Source organism: Camelina sativa, chromosome 14 (assembly GCF_030686135.1).
Source record: "Camelina sativa cultivar CO46 ecotype springtype chromosome 14, ASM3068613v1".
NCBI lineage: Eukaryota > Viridiplantae > Streptophyta > Magnoliopsida > Brassicales > Brassicaceae > Camelina > Camelina sativa.
In genome coordinates, this window is record NC_141893.1 from 16,215,366 (window position 1) to 16,231,275 (window position 15,910).

Consider the following 15,910-nt stretch of genomic DNA (forward strand, 5'->3'; position numbering starts at 1 on the left):
TTATTAAGTAAAATGGTTAGATAGAAGATATAACACAAAAGAATTTCATTATCATTGATTTCTTTTTAGTTTTTTTTATTTAAAAAAAAAAAAAAAAATCCAACCGCAACCGCCCGCAACCGCAAACGCTTGCGGAAAATAGCTTTTGGAATTCAGTGGTTTGAAGCGGTTGGGAACGATTAGAAACGATTGAAAGCGTTTTATATGATTGGTTCCAATCGCTAGCAACCGCTACCGCCCGCAAACGCAGCGTTTGCGGAAATTAGCGGGAGAACGAATCAACACCTTATACCATTATGCTATAATTGATATATCCTTAACTTTTCTATAGCATTTAAAATTTATAAACGCTATAATATATTTCCTATGATATTTTGAGTTTTTTAGTTTTGTAAAACATGATATGTAATATCACATGATATATAGAAACGCAATGGAAAGATTAGCTAGAAAAAATATTATTGACTTGTTAAAAAACGTGGAAAACTACAAGATCCATAAACCCTAATCAAGAATAAAAAATAAAATAGAGCCGCACCTCTTTTTCCTCTTTCTTCCTTCTTAGCCTCAGCGGCTTGACATCAACATCACCTCCTCCTAAAGCAACCACAACTGCAGTACCACCAGAAAATTGTACCGCACCATCAGATCTATCGTCTCTTGTCGATCTTTGCACCGCACCAACAGATCGAAGATCTTCTCGAGACCATTCGCCTCTCAGATCTCTTTTCTTCACTTCCACTGTTGGTTTTGCTCTACACCATGTCGGAGCCGTTGCCTGCTCTTCTTCCGTCAAGGTTCAGACCTTGCCGACGAAGACCCTTTGGTTTTGGATCTTGCCGGAAACTTTCTCGTGCTTACCTCCCGAAGATCTTTGCAACCATCTACTCCGCCTCTTGCCGGCAACTGCGATTAGGGTTTTCGTGAAAGAAGTAAATCGCCGCTATAATCAGAAATGTTTCCCCTCCATCGATCCTCTTCGGTAAAACTTGTTTCCCTCAAATTGTCAAATCTCAATCCGACCATCAATTGAGGAAAGATCTCGTTGAGAAACGCCGGGTCTGCTTTCAATTTCACATCTTTTGCTCTTTGGAATTTTTGTGTGTTTCTGATCATTTAGTTTGGAATTTTTGCTCGTTGCGTTTATTTCACTTGCTTAAATTATGATCTGAGTGAGTGTTTTCTTAGAACTCAGCTCAACCGAATCGATACTCTAGCTCTATGATGATTTAAATTGATTTGTGTTTGTGGATTGAACCAAGAGAAACGGCTAACGTCCTCATAATTGAACGAACTGCAGTTGATGTTGAGCGGCATGCTAGAGATGTTATGGAAGCTGCGAAAAAGCTTCAGCTTTATTTCATGGGGTTGAAGAGAGAAGATTGTGCACCCACTAGAGCAGAAAGCCTTAAGAAGGTTAGCTTACGTTTTCTCAAAATGTGAATTCCCATAATCCATTTGACTTAAACCCCAGTTTCTGCTATGTTAATGTTCTTTTAATAGGAGATTGCAGTAATGGAAGAAGAGCTCAAGATAAAAGAACAGCTGATAAAGAAGTACACAAGGTTTATCCGAGAATCGCAGAGGCTAATGAAAGAACAGATAGAGAAACAGAGTTTATTGCTTTGTCTATTTTTTTTTTTTGGGATCAAGTATGTTTTCAATATTGTAATATGATTATTGTTGTATGCTTCATTAAATACAAATTATTATTATTGATTATTTTTGGTCTTTTTGTAAATTAAATTAGAGCTTTTATTAATAAAATTTAAAATTCAATATTCAAAATTTGAATTTATATATTATGAATAATAGCTTTGATAACAAAAATACAATGATATTGTAAAATATACAATAGCAATGACAAATCCGCTATTAATATTTGAATTTTAATAGCATATACAAAAAAACTGCTATCTAAAGTGACGGACCTATTATTGCAGAAGATACAGAAGCGTTTTTAATAATATGATTAAAATAGCGTTTTTGTAGTGTTATTAGTAACCATTTTTCTTGTAGTGCGAAAACTAGATCACTAAACTGCAAGATATTTCAACGTATTTGTTTCTTGTTGGTATAAACTATGATGTAATAAGCATCGTCTTACCAAGAAAACAACAGAAGAATTATACAAAGCGGTGTAGTTCCGGTTTTGTCCGTTTTCAAGAAACCTCTACATACCACAACGTTTCCGACGATCTGAGCAACGGAAACACAGACCAAAGCAGCGATTCCTAACCCGAAAGCATGATTTTCGGGTAAATACACGATTCTCCGTCCCATTTCAGATCTTTCCCCTTAAAAAAAAAACGTCAAACTTTTAGCAAAGTTTTTAAACCGAAATCATGTTCTTAGAACACAAAAAGGATGACTTGAGAAACAAGTCATTTGAGAATCCATTTACCTTAGCCTTCTGAAACTCAGCCGAAAGGCACAGGACGAACGCGGCAAGACCAAAGAGAATGATGAACATGAAAAAGAGAGAAAAATTGGGTCGCCCATTCCGGGTATTTTGTTCTTGAACCTCCATTGATTTGTCCTTACATCACAAAGAGAGAAAAGGAGATTACTTGAGACTTACTCCACTATTAAAGAGAATAACTATTTGTGTTTCCTGACGTATATATGTTTGTAAAGAGTGGATTTGTTCTTTGTTGTTATGGTTGGGTTCTTTGCTTTGCTTTTGTGTTAACGAGGCAAGCAGCGGGAATATAGAAAAAAAAACACACCATGCGAAGAAGGGAGAAGAAGAAACTAAACGTGAGAGAATAACGGAGAATTTATCAGAAACCATCAAGATAACCAGAAGAAGCTCCAAGTGCAGGAAGAGACGAATCTAGTTTGAGAATTCGATTAGAGCAAAATTAAGAACCCTAAAATTTGAATGGACTCTGAGAGAGCATAATTGAGAAAAAAAAAAAAATAATAACGAAGAGGGAAGTGAAATATTATTAGGAGGGAAAAATAATTTTATTTCTCTTTTTTTTTATTCTTTTTTCTGGGTAATAGAAAAGCTTTATCCACGACGAAGATGTAGCTATTCTTTATTATAAAATATAAAAATGGACAATTATTGGGTTCACTTCTCTCTTATTCACCCCTTTAAATTAACAAACAAATCATAATTAAAGAAACAATTTCTGTAGATTAATTAATTTTAAAATTGTTAATTCTAATATTATATTACAATTTTTAATTATCATATCTAAACCCTAACCAATTTTATAAACCCAAACCGACATACAATTTTGTTTAATTATAAAATCTAAAATCTAAACCCTAAACATTTTTTTGTAAACTCAAACCGACATATTATTTCGTTTAATTGTAAAATCTAAACCCTAAACATTCTTTTATAAATCCAAACTGACATATAATTTTGTTTAGTTGTAAAATCTAAACCCTAATCACTCTTTTATAAACCCAAACCGATATATAATTTTGTTTAATTGTAAAATCTAAACCCAAACCGACATATAATTTTGTTTAATTGTAAAATCTAAACCCTAACCACTCTTTTGTAAACCCAAACCGACATATAATTTTGTTTAATTGTAAAATTTAAATTCTAACCATTCTTTTGTAAACTCAAACCAACATATATTTAAACTCTAATCTTCTTTTATAAAACCAAACCGACATAATCTCCTTAATAAAAGATATATATAATTTGTTTTGTCTTTTTATTTTAATTTTGATTTTTTTTAATTTAAATATGATATGACATGTCATATTTGGTTAATTAAGAGGGGGTTAATGAGAGTTGTTCACCCCCAAAATGTTTTCTTCTAAAATAACTTTACTTTCCTTTTTTTATTTCTGACTTCCATAAGAATTTATTTAATATACTGAGAAACTTTGCTTTTTTATTTTATTTTTTAGTTCCTGATGTCAAATACTGTATGTGCATCATATGTTATTCACATGATCAAACTGACGAAATGTGTACATTAGATAGTAACGTCATATTTGGGTGGAATCAATCAAAGGTTCGAATCACAGAGAACAACCGAAAGAGACCATAACATTAGGAGTTAAAGGACCTACCATTGCCTCCTCATAGATGCATACAAAATTTGTTTACTTCTCAGTTCTCAGTTCTCACACACTAACATAACAGTCCTATAACTACGGGTTACTCGTACTTGCTATTTTTCTAGAGTTAACCCAAAATAAAAGCTCACTTAAGTAGTAATCTCTCCTTTCAGTGTAAAGCTTCTCTTCAGTTTCCTCAGGAGTCTTTCATCGTCTCATCGGTGGACTTAACATCAGATGATGACATAACAACAACTTTGACTCCCGGAGTTAAACCTGAAACTTATAATAAGCGTATTACCACTAGTAAGTGTATACTTTTTATCATAATGAACAAGTGCAAATACAAGATAGCTTACCAAGATTGTTGTTGTCCTCCTCTACCCCAGTATGCTTCACAAGCACGGTTTTCGTCTGTCTCAACTGTTGCTTCTTCTTCAGCTCCACTTCCACATGAGTGTTTTTCGGTGAATCCGGTTGCTCTTTCCTTGGACTTACTTCAGTTGTACAATCATCATTGACCAATGTCCTAAGCTGAACGAGTTTCTCTTCCCATGAGTTGACTTGACTCTTGACCAAATCAAGTTCTTTTCCTTTATCTTCAATGTCTTTCTCCATCAACTCTACTTCCCTAGACCTCTTCTCAAGCAATTTGCCAGATTCTTCAATCTGGTTTAACAATCAGGGTCAACTCTTTCTTCTTTCTTTCTGTTTCCGCTTCCATTTCTTTCTTACGCTCTTGGATACTACGAGCCTCATTGAAACGCCTCTTAAGCTCAGCCATAAGCTGTCCCAATTGTTTATCCTTTAACTCAAGCACACTCTGAACCCTGGTCAATGGATCCAGCTTTATTGTCAAGTCATTCCTCTTTAACCTCAGTTCTTGAGTACACTCTTCCGTTAGTTTCTTCAAATCACCAGCTTTGGACTTTTCTTCATCAAAAGTTCGACTCTTTTTCTCAAGGTCTGAGCTCAAAATCTGCAGCTCCTTCTCCTTTAGATCTAGCTCCCGGGACCTCTTTTCAACCATGCCAAAATGGTCGTGTAAGCCTTTCAATTGACGGACGCATGTTATTACTCCGGAAGCATCAGCTTTGATTTTCTCCATAGATTTTCGGAGTTTCTGTCTCTCCAAACCACCAAAACCCAAGTCATCTTCAGCCATAGTTTCCCTCCTGCAAACCAAGCAATCAATGTCAGAACAAAACAAAACACACAACATTGAAACAGAACTCGAAAAATCGCAGGAACTTGATAGAACTCCTAAGTGTCCAGTTACATCATACAACATTCTAAACAAAATCCACCACAGAGAAGTTAAACAAAAGCACTTTTTTTTTGTTCAAGTCCCAAAAAAAAACGACCAAGAAAAGCACAAAGGTGAACAAAAAGACCCTAGAACAGGCAACAAAAATTACCTTACTGTAGCAGGAAAAATGAGGAGCGAGAGAAGTCTGAAAAAGGATAAGAAGATTAACGGAGAGATAAAGAAAACTTCTTTCGTGGTTCGATTCAGCTAGGGTTTTGCTATTTATCGTCTTTCCGTCTGCTCTGTTCTGCCATTGATTCTACCTCAGATTGTTGCCGACTTGCCTGAGACAATGTGAAAGCTTACTTAACGGGCTTCTGCTGAATACTGAGAGACCCATTGGGCTTTTATTCATTCTAAAGTCGAATACTATTAATCATCATATCTCTTTTGCACAGAGAATTGTTCAAGTTTGTTCTATGGACCAAAAATATTGGCTTTGTTTTTTTAGTAGAACCTTCTCTTAAAATATTCTCTATGGTTCGAACCTTTGATTGATTCCACCCAAAATATAGCGAAAAGGCACGACTCTACAATGAACAAATACAACTGTTTGAGTTTAAAATAAAAATTATTTTTTTTTGACAAAAAGTACTATAAAAAATCGTAACTGTTGTTCATTTTTATTCAGATTGTTATTATTATTTTTAAATATTAAAATATTTTTTAACAAAAAAATAGACGCAACTGTAAATTCTATATTAAGTTATATTAAATTTTTCTATTGATATAATCATTTCTAAAATTTTAGTTAGATTATTGAATAACATTGAATATTAGATATTAATATTCAATTATTTAAATTTAACATAAAATGGAAAATTTGTTTCTACGAACTTGGTAGTTAGTGATGAAGAGACTAATGTAAAAAGAGTTCAAAAGGTATAACTTTTTAAATAGACACACCTATTAGAACTAAAAGTTATGATGAAAAATATAAATAAAATATAGTGAAAACACACAACTCTACAATGAACAGATACAACAGTTTGAATTAAAAATAAATAAATAAAACATTTTTTTACGAAAAGGTACTATGAAAAATTGCAACTGTTGTGTTTGCACTTGATTATACCTATAAACTCATATAAACTGCTTTTAAATAGAAGACATATTTATTAAGATATTCAAAAGTCAAATCCAAAAGCTCTCTATATAATTCATCTAACTCTTGAAAAAAAAACTCTAGGTATTTTTCTTAAATATATATATATATATATATAAAATTAACTAAAAGTTGTAAATTAGTTTAATCATTCCAAAAATCTTTTGTTAAATCAAGAATTGGAGGATTTTTTTTTACTTTTAAAATATTGAATGTTAGAAAGTAATTTAGAGAGCTGTAAAAACCGTTGAGAATGGAATTTTATATTATTTTGTGTCATGGTAAAAAAATGAAAACAGTTCAAACAGACAAATATATATAGATTTCAAAAGATACAAATATTCGAATAGACACAACTTTACAATGAACAGTTGCAACTTTAAAAAAACCGTTACAATGAACAATCACAACTATTTGTAAAAGATACTATTTAAATTTTCCACAGATTTTTTTTGGAAAATTATCCAAGAGATACGATTGAAAAAAACACAACTTTTGGTGGCATTTATTCAGATTGCTATTATATATAGATTACAAATTTATAATAGTGTGATGAACAAGATTTTTTTAAAACTCAACCAACTAATAACACTAATTAAACTTTAATATACAATTAATATAAAAGGTTAATGTATTTCCCTCTGTTCCAAATTATAAGATTTTCTAGCTTTTTTTTTGGTTCCATTTTATAATTTTTTCAGATACCTATATGCATCATTTATGCTTATGTAGTATGTTATGACAATTTGTATTCTTCAGTCTTTCTTTCATATATTTTATGTTAAAATATGAAAACATTTATGATTCCTTAAACTTGTGTTTTTAACTAAAAAAACTTATATATTGGAACATATGGGATAATAAACTTGGTATGTAAGCATTAATTAACTACTCTCTATTAATATATCGAAAATATATATTGTGGAAATCATTTTGTTAGCTTACGCGTGACTATTTCATAATTTTCATTAATAGTTTTAGCATAGCCGTGACTATATCATATTTCCTGTATTATTTGTCACTTTAGTTCCGTACATCCATTTTAAAGACAACATACACGTCTTCTTCGATCGGATTAGGCATTTTATAGTCAAGATACATACTTGTGTTCTTCTATTAGGCATTCTAACGAACAGAACACATGGAGGACAAAGTCAACCGTCCATGTTGGCCCTGTACTTGTGTGATCAGTTTCTTTCTATCACTTGTCTTTTTCATATGCTTCGCGTCATTCATCCCTTGGATCATGATAAGATCCAACAACGTGAAATTCCAAGTCTATGACGCAGAGCTGACACATTTCAACTTCGAGGACAAGAACAACTACCTCCATTACAATCTCACTTTGAACCTATCCATCCGAAACTCCAAGAGTAGTATCGGCATCCATTACGACCGGTTTGAAGCAAACGTTTACTACATGAACCATCGGTTAGGAGCGGTTCCCGTGCCGTCGTTCTACCAGGGAAGCAAGAACACGACGGTTCTCAAAGCATTGTTCGAAGGCCAAAACGTAGTTTTACTCGACGATAAGGACGCAACAAGTTTGAAGATGATCGGAAGAGTGGGGTTTACAGAATCGACGTGAAGATGAGTATTGGTTGTAGGATTATGGTTTTGCATTTAGTGACATGGCCGATGAAACCTATCGTACACTGTCATCTCAAGGTACCATTAGCGTTAGGTTCCTCTAACTCAACAGGAGGGTTTGATTTCCAATCAACCAAGTACAGCGTTGGATTTTAACCATTTTTGTTTGGTGTTTTGTGTAAGAATATATATTTTATATGGCCTATGTGTCTTTCGGTTTAATTATAAAGTTTAATTTTATACTTAACGTTGTAAATTCTAATAGTAAAGAATGTGATTGATCAGTTTCGATTAAAATTATTCGAATTCAGGTGAATAGATAACTCTCCTCTCTTACTTCAATTATATATTTATTATCTTCCGTCAGGTGACGAAATGTTCATGTATATTAGACGGTGGTTACTAAATTAAATATGACTATTGGATGTGACTTTGTAAATAGTTATGTAGGTTCATTTGTGTCAATTGAACACAATTATAAATACCACAATAACTTGTCGCCAAAAGTATATGAAAAAAAAAAGAGAAATGAGTCAAAGGAAGAAAATTATTTAAAATTATTTGGAGACTTGATAGTCCATCATCAAGCCTAATTAAACAATGGATCAAGGTTAGTTTGTTTCTTCTCTAAAAACCTACTCATTGTTGAATTAAATTAAATCTAGATGATATTTGGAAGATATAGATTTGATGAATATAGAGATCTAAATTTATATCGTGGATTCAATTATATGGTAACACTCGGCAATTTACTTGATTGTTTGGTGGCAAACTCGGCAATTCCATAGCTGAAGTGTTAATCGTTTTTAAAAGTTCAATCGTATATGATATTTGGTGGGCTGGTGTGGTTTTATAATCAAGTGTTGAATACTTGAATGAATCGTGGATATGATTTATTTTTCTTCCTTTTCATATGATATTAGTTATTAAATATTGATGGTGGTTTTTACTTCTTATTGTTTTCTGTTTTGAACCAAACTCTGGTCTATTGGTAACAAGAAAGAAATTCAAACTATTAAAATTAGATAACTCTAGATATTAGAATTTTTTTTAATGTGTTTTGGCAATTAGTTAAAAAAAATAGAATTAAGCAACTATGTGTTTAGAAAATGTAGTAATAAAAAATAAATACATACAAAAATTAAATAATTGAGAAAAGTGGTGGGTTTGCCGTAAGCATTAAAAATTCGTTGTGAATAGAAAAAATATAAATATTGTGGAAATTTCTTATAGCTTAGTGTAACTATTTTACTAATCTTTTTGTTGCGTAACTTCTTCGATCGGATTATTTCGTAAGCCAATATATTGAAAACAAAAAGTAAAAAAAAAACAATCAAAGACATCTATCTATAAATAAACACTACAAGAAAACAGTCGATTAGCGACTATTCGTTGTGAATAGAAAAAATAATATTGTGAAAATTTCTTATAGCTTAGTGTAACTATTTCACTAATTTTTATTTTATTTTATTTTTTATTTATTTTTTATTTTTAATTTAAAAGAAATTCTTTTTTGAATATGGCCCAATAACGGCCCAAACAATTTACTTCTTAGCACTCACACCACGTGTCTTTTACGACAACAGATAAAGCCAAAACTAGGTATCTCTCTTAGAAGCAACTTCGAATTTTGTGTGTTTGTTTTGGTTCTTTAAACACAAACCCAGAAATCAAGAACAACGTTTGCAGATTCCTCATCGATTAAATTCTTAATTTCTCTCCTTAACCCTTCAATTTTGCTGTAGGTTCACTCTCTATCAGAAAATGAGTTTTCAGGATTTGGAAGCGGGGAAGCCATTGAAACCGCCGCAACAAAGGAATCTGATCAACGGAAACAGAGATGGGACACAAGCCGTGGCTTCCGGTATTTTTCAGATCAACACAGCGGTTTCTTCTTTTCACCGGCTTGTTAATACTCTCGGCACGCCTAAAGATACTCCGGAGCTTCGTGATAAGCTGTGAGTTTTTTTTCTTTGGAATCATTGCATTTGTTCATCTCAGTATAGCCCTTAGGTTGAAACTGCGAAATCATGTCTTAATTATTTTAGGGTTTTATGAGATGAGGCTTGTCTTTTCATTTGTGTATGTTTTGTGGTCTAAAGTTTTAATCTTTTTCACCTATGTATATGTTTTTGTATGTGTTGTTCTGTCTGTGCGGTGTATCTTGTTTGGGCTTAATTCACTGTTGATTTATCAGGCACAAGACAAGATTACATATTATGCAGTTGGTTAAAGACACTTCGGCAAAACTTAAGGAAGCTAGTGAAACTGATCATGGTAGAGATGTTGCTGTGAGTGTGTTTTCTCTCAAAATGAATGACTTAGAAAGATCTCTATTGCTATTAGTTTCTTGTATTGCTGATTCTATTTTATGAATTGGCATTTTCTGCAGCAAAGTAAGAAGATTGCAGATGCTAAACTTGCCAAAGATTTTGAAACTGTGTTGAAAGAGTATCAGAAAGCACAGCATATTGCTGCTGCAAGAGAAACTTCTTACACTCCTTTCGATTCAAAAGAAAACCTTTCTTCAAGGTATGACTACTCTCATAAGAAGTGGTATTAGTTATGTTTAATTCAACAGTAGAGATAACCACTATGTTCTTTGTATCAGTATCATCAATTTCAACATCGTAACATCTAGTTTCTAACCGTTTGAGATTAGTTGATTGCTCTACCTGTTTTTTGATTGGAAACAAAACTAGTTCAACCTCACAAGTTGTGTTGTTGACTTTGAGTCCAAATTACCCGCAGTTTTCTCTTGAGTTGTTAGTTCTTCACTAGTAAAATCTCTATATAGCCCACCTTGAAGTTATTATTACTGATGTTTCTGTTTTTCCTATTCAGTGAGGTAAACAGTGACTATAATAGATCACAAGAGCAGCGTGTCCTCATGGAATCTAACAGGTAAGTAACTTCTACACCGCATGTCTCTGTAAGATAATGATTGTGTAATGTTCATGCTTGTGAGTTGTGTGACCTCTCTTTCTTCATTTGAAGGCAAGAACTTGTGTTGCGTGACAACGAAATTTCCTTCAACGAAGCAGTGATAGAGGAAAGAGAACAAGGAATACAGGAAGTTCAGCAGCAAATCGGTGAAGTAAACGAGATTTTCAAAGATCTTGCGGTGTTAGTTGAAGATCAAGGAGCCATGATCAGTAAGTCTCTTAAGCAAAAAACAACAGTAAAGGACCAAGAATGCTTAGATTTCAATTCTCAATCCTCTTTAATATTCTATTATACTGCAGATGATATCGGTAGCCACGCCGAGAATGCACATTCAGCAACAGCTCAGGGAAAGTCCCATCTCTTGAAAGCATCCAAGACACAAGGATCAAACTCATCCCTGGTAAGAAAAAAGAAAAGAGATCCTCTATTGGTTCACTTGCTTGTTATTCATGTTCCTAACTCCTCCGGTGATTTATGCAGATGTGCTTGCTAATGGTGATATTTGGGATCATTCTTCTCATTGTTATCATAGTACTAACAGCTTGAGATGGCCAGTGCAACATATTTGTGGTCGTTCATTCAAGAGAGAAGTCTTTTTTTTGGACATAGAAATCTGAGTATGCAAAGCCATACTTGTGTCTGTATATTATTCAATCTTCTTTCTTGTTGTTACTTCGCTTATGTGAAATGTTGATGGTAATAAAGAAAACGCATAAATTTGATTTCGGTGTTTTTGATGACCTTTAGTCATCAGGGCTCGTAGTCGTATCATCATCGGCCTCTACTTTACCGAGTCGTTTATGTTGGTTTGTTCCGTATGGTTTGGTTTAACCAAATTTGTGGTTCGTTTCCGTTAGGTTCAGAGAAAAATATGAAAACATGATATGCTAATTAAGTTACCTAAGCAGAAGGGCTGTTTCTTGTTTTTGCATATGAATGAGTATACAAAACATACACAATTTACTCTCTTTATATTGTTTTTGAATAACTCTAACACAAACCTGTCGGATTCTTCATCAACCATAACTTGCATTTAAAGACTTTCTAAAATACAACTTACAAATCACTTTCGCTTTCCGATCTATTTGCCCACAAAACAGGGATCAATGAACGAATTACAAATATGCTAATCAAGATGGCCAAGATGGCAACGTAGAGCAGCTCTCAACGGATAAAGAATCTCATTTCAGAGATCAGATTCTTCTACTAGTAGCTCAACCTCTACAAAGAAGGGCTGTTTCTTGGTTTACACGGCAGATAAAGAAAGCTTTGCTTTTCCAATAAGTTACCTTAGCAACTCTGTTTATTTGGAGATATCTGAAGAAGAGTTTGTTTGGCCTCTCTACGGACGGACCAATCACGTTGCCTTTCGATTCGGTTTTCTGAAGATGGAGAATGAAGGAGAGAAGATTTGTGAGTTCTGTTTCTAAGAGCACTTTGCAACTAACAAGAACAGAGAAGTACACAGTAATTGTTTGTATATATATATGCTTCTGATCCCCTTATGATTACATACAACGAAGACAGAAGCATGTGTTCTCTGTCGCTAATCTTTTCATTCATATCTTGCAAAGGAATGAATAAAAGCAATAATCTTCTCAACACTTTATAATAAGTCACATCAACAATGGAGAAAGAAGAGGTTGGTTTGTTCTTTCTTATTAAAGACATCAGTCACATTTAACGGTTCCATCTATTGAGTCTCTAAGTTCTACTAGTCGAAAATAAAAAGGTACATATCAAAAGTGCATAAACGCGTAAATAATTGATTAACTATAAGGCTGACAAGAGCATACACGCCTAAATAAGAGCACAAAATAACATTGCTTTCACCCAAATCCAATGGATCATCCCTAGCTATCTTCTTGCTATTTTCCTTTTTTTGTGTGATTTTGAATATTTTGTAGCCCTACGTCTACGTGGAGCATGGAATGGCTTGGGTAGCTCTAAATCGTTAACATGAAGATCCTCAACGTGGTCCACAAAGGTGCGAACGCTACAAGGATTCTGAAACCCTTCACCAAAACCTTGGACTTCAACACGTTGGAGAATCTTCCTCTCGGGATTGAAGTAGAAAACATAAAACGGTTGGCCAGATGTATACTTGCGCATGTAAAAAACTTTCTCACCAGAAGCGGTCACTCCAGCAATGGAAACGTGACGACGGAAGAAGATGTTATCAGTACTCCAAGTGTAGTTGTATTTGGACCAATCCTGTTTCGCTACATCCTCCAAAACCCACACATGCAACTCATTATTGGCATCAGCGACGAGATAATCATCCAAATACTTGTCTACATCCCACTCATATTTAACAACCTCATAAATGTCGAAATCATCCTCCCAGTAAATCATAGCTAACTTGCCCTTAAAGTTGATCAATCGACAAAACCTGTCAACGTGAATGAAGCTGAACCTTTCAGACCTCAAATCAAAGCAAACAATCACATAATCATCATGAGCATCATCATCCCAAGGATCCCTGGTGTTACCTAAATAGTACACAACACCGTTGATGCAAACCCCATCGCTTTGAATCTCATGTGTTAAGGAACATTCGATCTTTCTCCACCTCATAACTGCAGGCGCTCCAAATGTAAGAAGGGCATGATCACCAGGACCAGTTGCGTAAGCCATGTACAATACCTTGTACTGCTTCTCAATCGGATCAAAACCAAAAAAGCTATAGGCTTTTCTGTAAGTATACCGCTTAGGTAAGACCGCGTACCGTCAAGTGTTTGGGTTACAGATCGAAGGTTTACCTTGGTATCGACAACCATGGAAATAGATCAAGCCAGAGTTGTAGACACATGAGAAGTGCATGATGTTACTCTAATGATGGATCTGTATATCCTTTGGAGAGAACTTCTTCACGTGAAACTCGGCGGCTGATACAAGAGCCGAGGAGGATGATTTCTCATGAGGATCCTCAAGCTGAGGCGAGGAGAAGAAGCACCACTCGCCACGGCCTTTGGGGTTTCCGTCGTCTGCGATGGCGAATAAGAGCCGCGGCTTAGACAAGGAGTTGGTCAGAAACAAGGACTTGAAATACGGAGTAGCAAACATTGATTCCCATTGCTTCGACACGCAACGAAACCTCGCGACTGCATCTCCGGGCAATCTCGAGATTATCTCCAGGATGAGCTCAATCGACATGGTTGGTGATGATTTCATCATCTTCGAAACAGAGATGACAAGGAGAAGAAGAAGAACACTGCAACAAGAGGTCTCGGTGGTGTGACAATCTCTACAACGTCTCAGCCATTTCTTAGGGTTACAACCGCTTAAGTTTCTCCGAGACACACCCTCCTTTACACACAAGCTTCGTTTATAGACCTAACCGCGCGAATTACAAGTGAATAAGTCGGTTAGGTTTCACCGTTTCACTAAACCGTAAACCATGTAAGCTAGAATTAAACCAACTGACTTTACCCATCTCTTGATTAAACCAGCTTCCAGTTGACATTACCAGTCCGGTTTAAGCATCAATATTAGATTGATTTTCATAAGAACCAACAATGACCTGCCGATACAACGAAGAAAGAGATACGTTTAAGACCAATCTCTGTTATGAAATGGGCATGTCAATTTGTTGTGCTATTTTATCTATGAAATTGTGCTCTTTCTTGTTTTATAATTGTTTCAATAAATCAAGTTTTATACTTGGCTGGCTTCGTTTCCAATTGAGAATAAATTGGACTAGAACTGGTTTCTTTACTCTGGAATTATCTTACCATCCCATTGTGAACAAGTTGGGATACATTATGGACCTGGTCTCTGTTTTTTTTTTTTTTTTTTTGCTATGGTTGGGATACATCATACATTATAACTCAAAATTGACAGATTTCATTATCAAATTCAGTCATGTACAAACAAGCAACTACGATTCTTAAGAGATTGAACAAGTTCTTCATAGTAATCAGATCATCCACTTGAAAAGCCACTTCCATACCAAGAGAACCAAGCAAAGGAACACCTGCATAAGTAGACAATAAAACAAAAGATGATAACGAATAACATAGAACGATTTAGAAACCTAAAACACAATCGAAGATTGATAAAAAAAAAGATGTAAACAGGTATTAAAGTAACAAGTAGCTTATGGTAAAAAGAAGCTAACAGTGTCTCAAAGCCTGATTTTATTTTCTGCCTAAGAAAAACGAAATGTTGAAACACATTTTTATCAACTTTGGACACAGATACCAGAAAACAGCCAAAATCAATTCCAACTATTTGTCAAATGTTTTTTCATACCTAAACTTTAATACTCTGCAAATAACAACTTGAACTATATTAAAATTCAAATTTGCTATCTAAAACAATCCATGACATCCACGTAGCACTAGGACTTACCAAAACTACGTCATTTTGGTCATTTTTGGGTGTGTAGTGGCAAGAAATTACCAAAAATAAGTCTCACAACACACTCGAAAACGGACTTCAATACCCCATTTTTTGTCAAACGCTTTGTTTCTTACCACAACACACTTAAAAATGACCAAAATGAATTAGTTTTGGTAAGTCTTAGCACCACGTGGACACCACAGGTCGTCATCGTTAAACCCTAACTTAACACTGTTTGAGCAAAAGTTGAAACTGTCAATATTTCATATAGTTTAGGTAGCAAATTTGAATTTTAATACAATTCAGGTTATTATTTGCAAGGTGTTAAAGTTTAGGTATAAAAAATCGGGGATTGATTTTGGCCATTTTCCCCATCAGAAACAATAGGCAAATCATCACACAAATAACACAAAAGGATTAAAACTGAAATCTCAGCCGAAAGATGGTGATCTAGTGATTTTGATAATCATTGAATAATCATTCAATTTGGACATAATTTCAACATTGATTGCATATAATCAAAGGACTCAAAACAAAAAAAACAAAGAAAAAACAAAAGAAAACACAAGAGAGGTCAGATG

At 34.2% G+C, this 15,910-nt stretch overlaps 1 protein-coding gene, 1 long non-coding RNA gene, 1 other non-coding gene and 4 pseudogenes across 6 annotated transcripts; 3 read left to right on the plus strand and 4 right to left on the minus strand.

Annotated features, from left to right (window-relative positions):
• Window positions 1-432: 432 nt before the first annotated feature.
• Window positions 433-1,781, plus strand: LOC104741823 (uncharacterized). Of its 2 annotated transcripts, none has more exons than XR_760381.3 (3): window positions 433-1,059; window positions 1,301-1,416; window positions 1,504-1,781. It is a non-coding gene; the product is annotated as an uncharacterized LOC104741823 (long non-coding RNA). The 2 variants fall into 2 exon arrangements; XR_015579283.1 differs by having other exon boundaries at window positions 1,514-1,781.
• Window positions 1,782-1,996: 215 nt separating this feature from the next.
• Window positions 1,997-2,661, minus strand: LOC109128851 (protein MODIFYING WALL LIGNIN-1-like; annotated as a pseudogene). Its single transcript, XR_015579254.1, has 2 exons — window positions 2,405-2,661; window positions 1,997-2,297 (listed from the first exon to the last, which is right to left on the minus strand). The product of XR_015579254.1 is annotated as a protein MODIFYING WALL LIGNIN-1-like (transcript).
• Window positions 2,662-3,934: 1,273 nt separating this feature from the next.
• On the minus strand, window positions 3,935-5,593 carry LOC104741824 (uncharacterized; annotated as a pseudogene). Its single transcript, XR_015580408.1, has 3 exons — window positions 5,454-5,593; window positions 4,395-5,210; window positions 3,935-4,311 (listed from the first exon to the last, which is right to left on the minus strand). The product of XR_015580408.1 is annotated as an uncharacterized LOC104741824 (transcript).
• Window positions 5,594-7,590: 1,997 nt separating this feature from the next.
• Window positions 7,591-8,037, plus strand: LOC104743719 (putative syntaxin-24 pseudogene; annotated as a pseudogene).
• Window positions 8,038-9,617: 1,580 nt separating this feature from the next.
• Window positions 9,618-11,707, plus strand: LOC104741825 (syntaxin-22). The gene is made up of 7 exons (XM_087485312.1): window positions 9,618-9,997; window positions 10,237-10,330; window positions 10,432-10,571; window positions 10,884-10,943; window positions 11,037-11,194; window positions 11,285-11,385; window positions 11,466-11,707. Exons 1-7 carry the CDS (start codon window positions 9,804-9,806, stop codon window positions 11,529-11,531), a joined length of 813 nt encoding a protein of 270 aa, XP_087341438.1. The 5' UTR covers window positions 9,618-9,803; the 3' UTR covers window positions 11,532-11,707.
• A 1,135-nt stretch (window positions 11,708-12,842) lies between these two features.
• On the minus strand, window positions 12,843-14,180 carry LOC104741826 (F-box protein At2g16450 pseudogene; annotated as a pseudogene).
• Window positions 14,181-15,753: 1,573 nt separating this feature from the next.
• LOC147928292 (small nucleolar RNA Z196/R39/R59 family) lies at window positions 15,754-15,842 on the minus strand. Its single transcript, XR_015581218.1, has one exon. It is a non-coding gene; the product is annotated as a small nucleolar RNA Z196/R39/R59 family (small nucleolar RNA).
• Window positions 15,843-15,910: the final 68 nt, after the last annotated feature.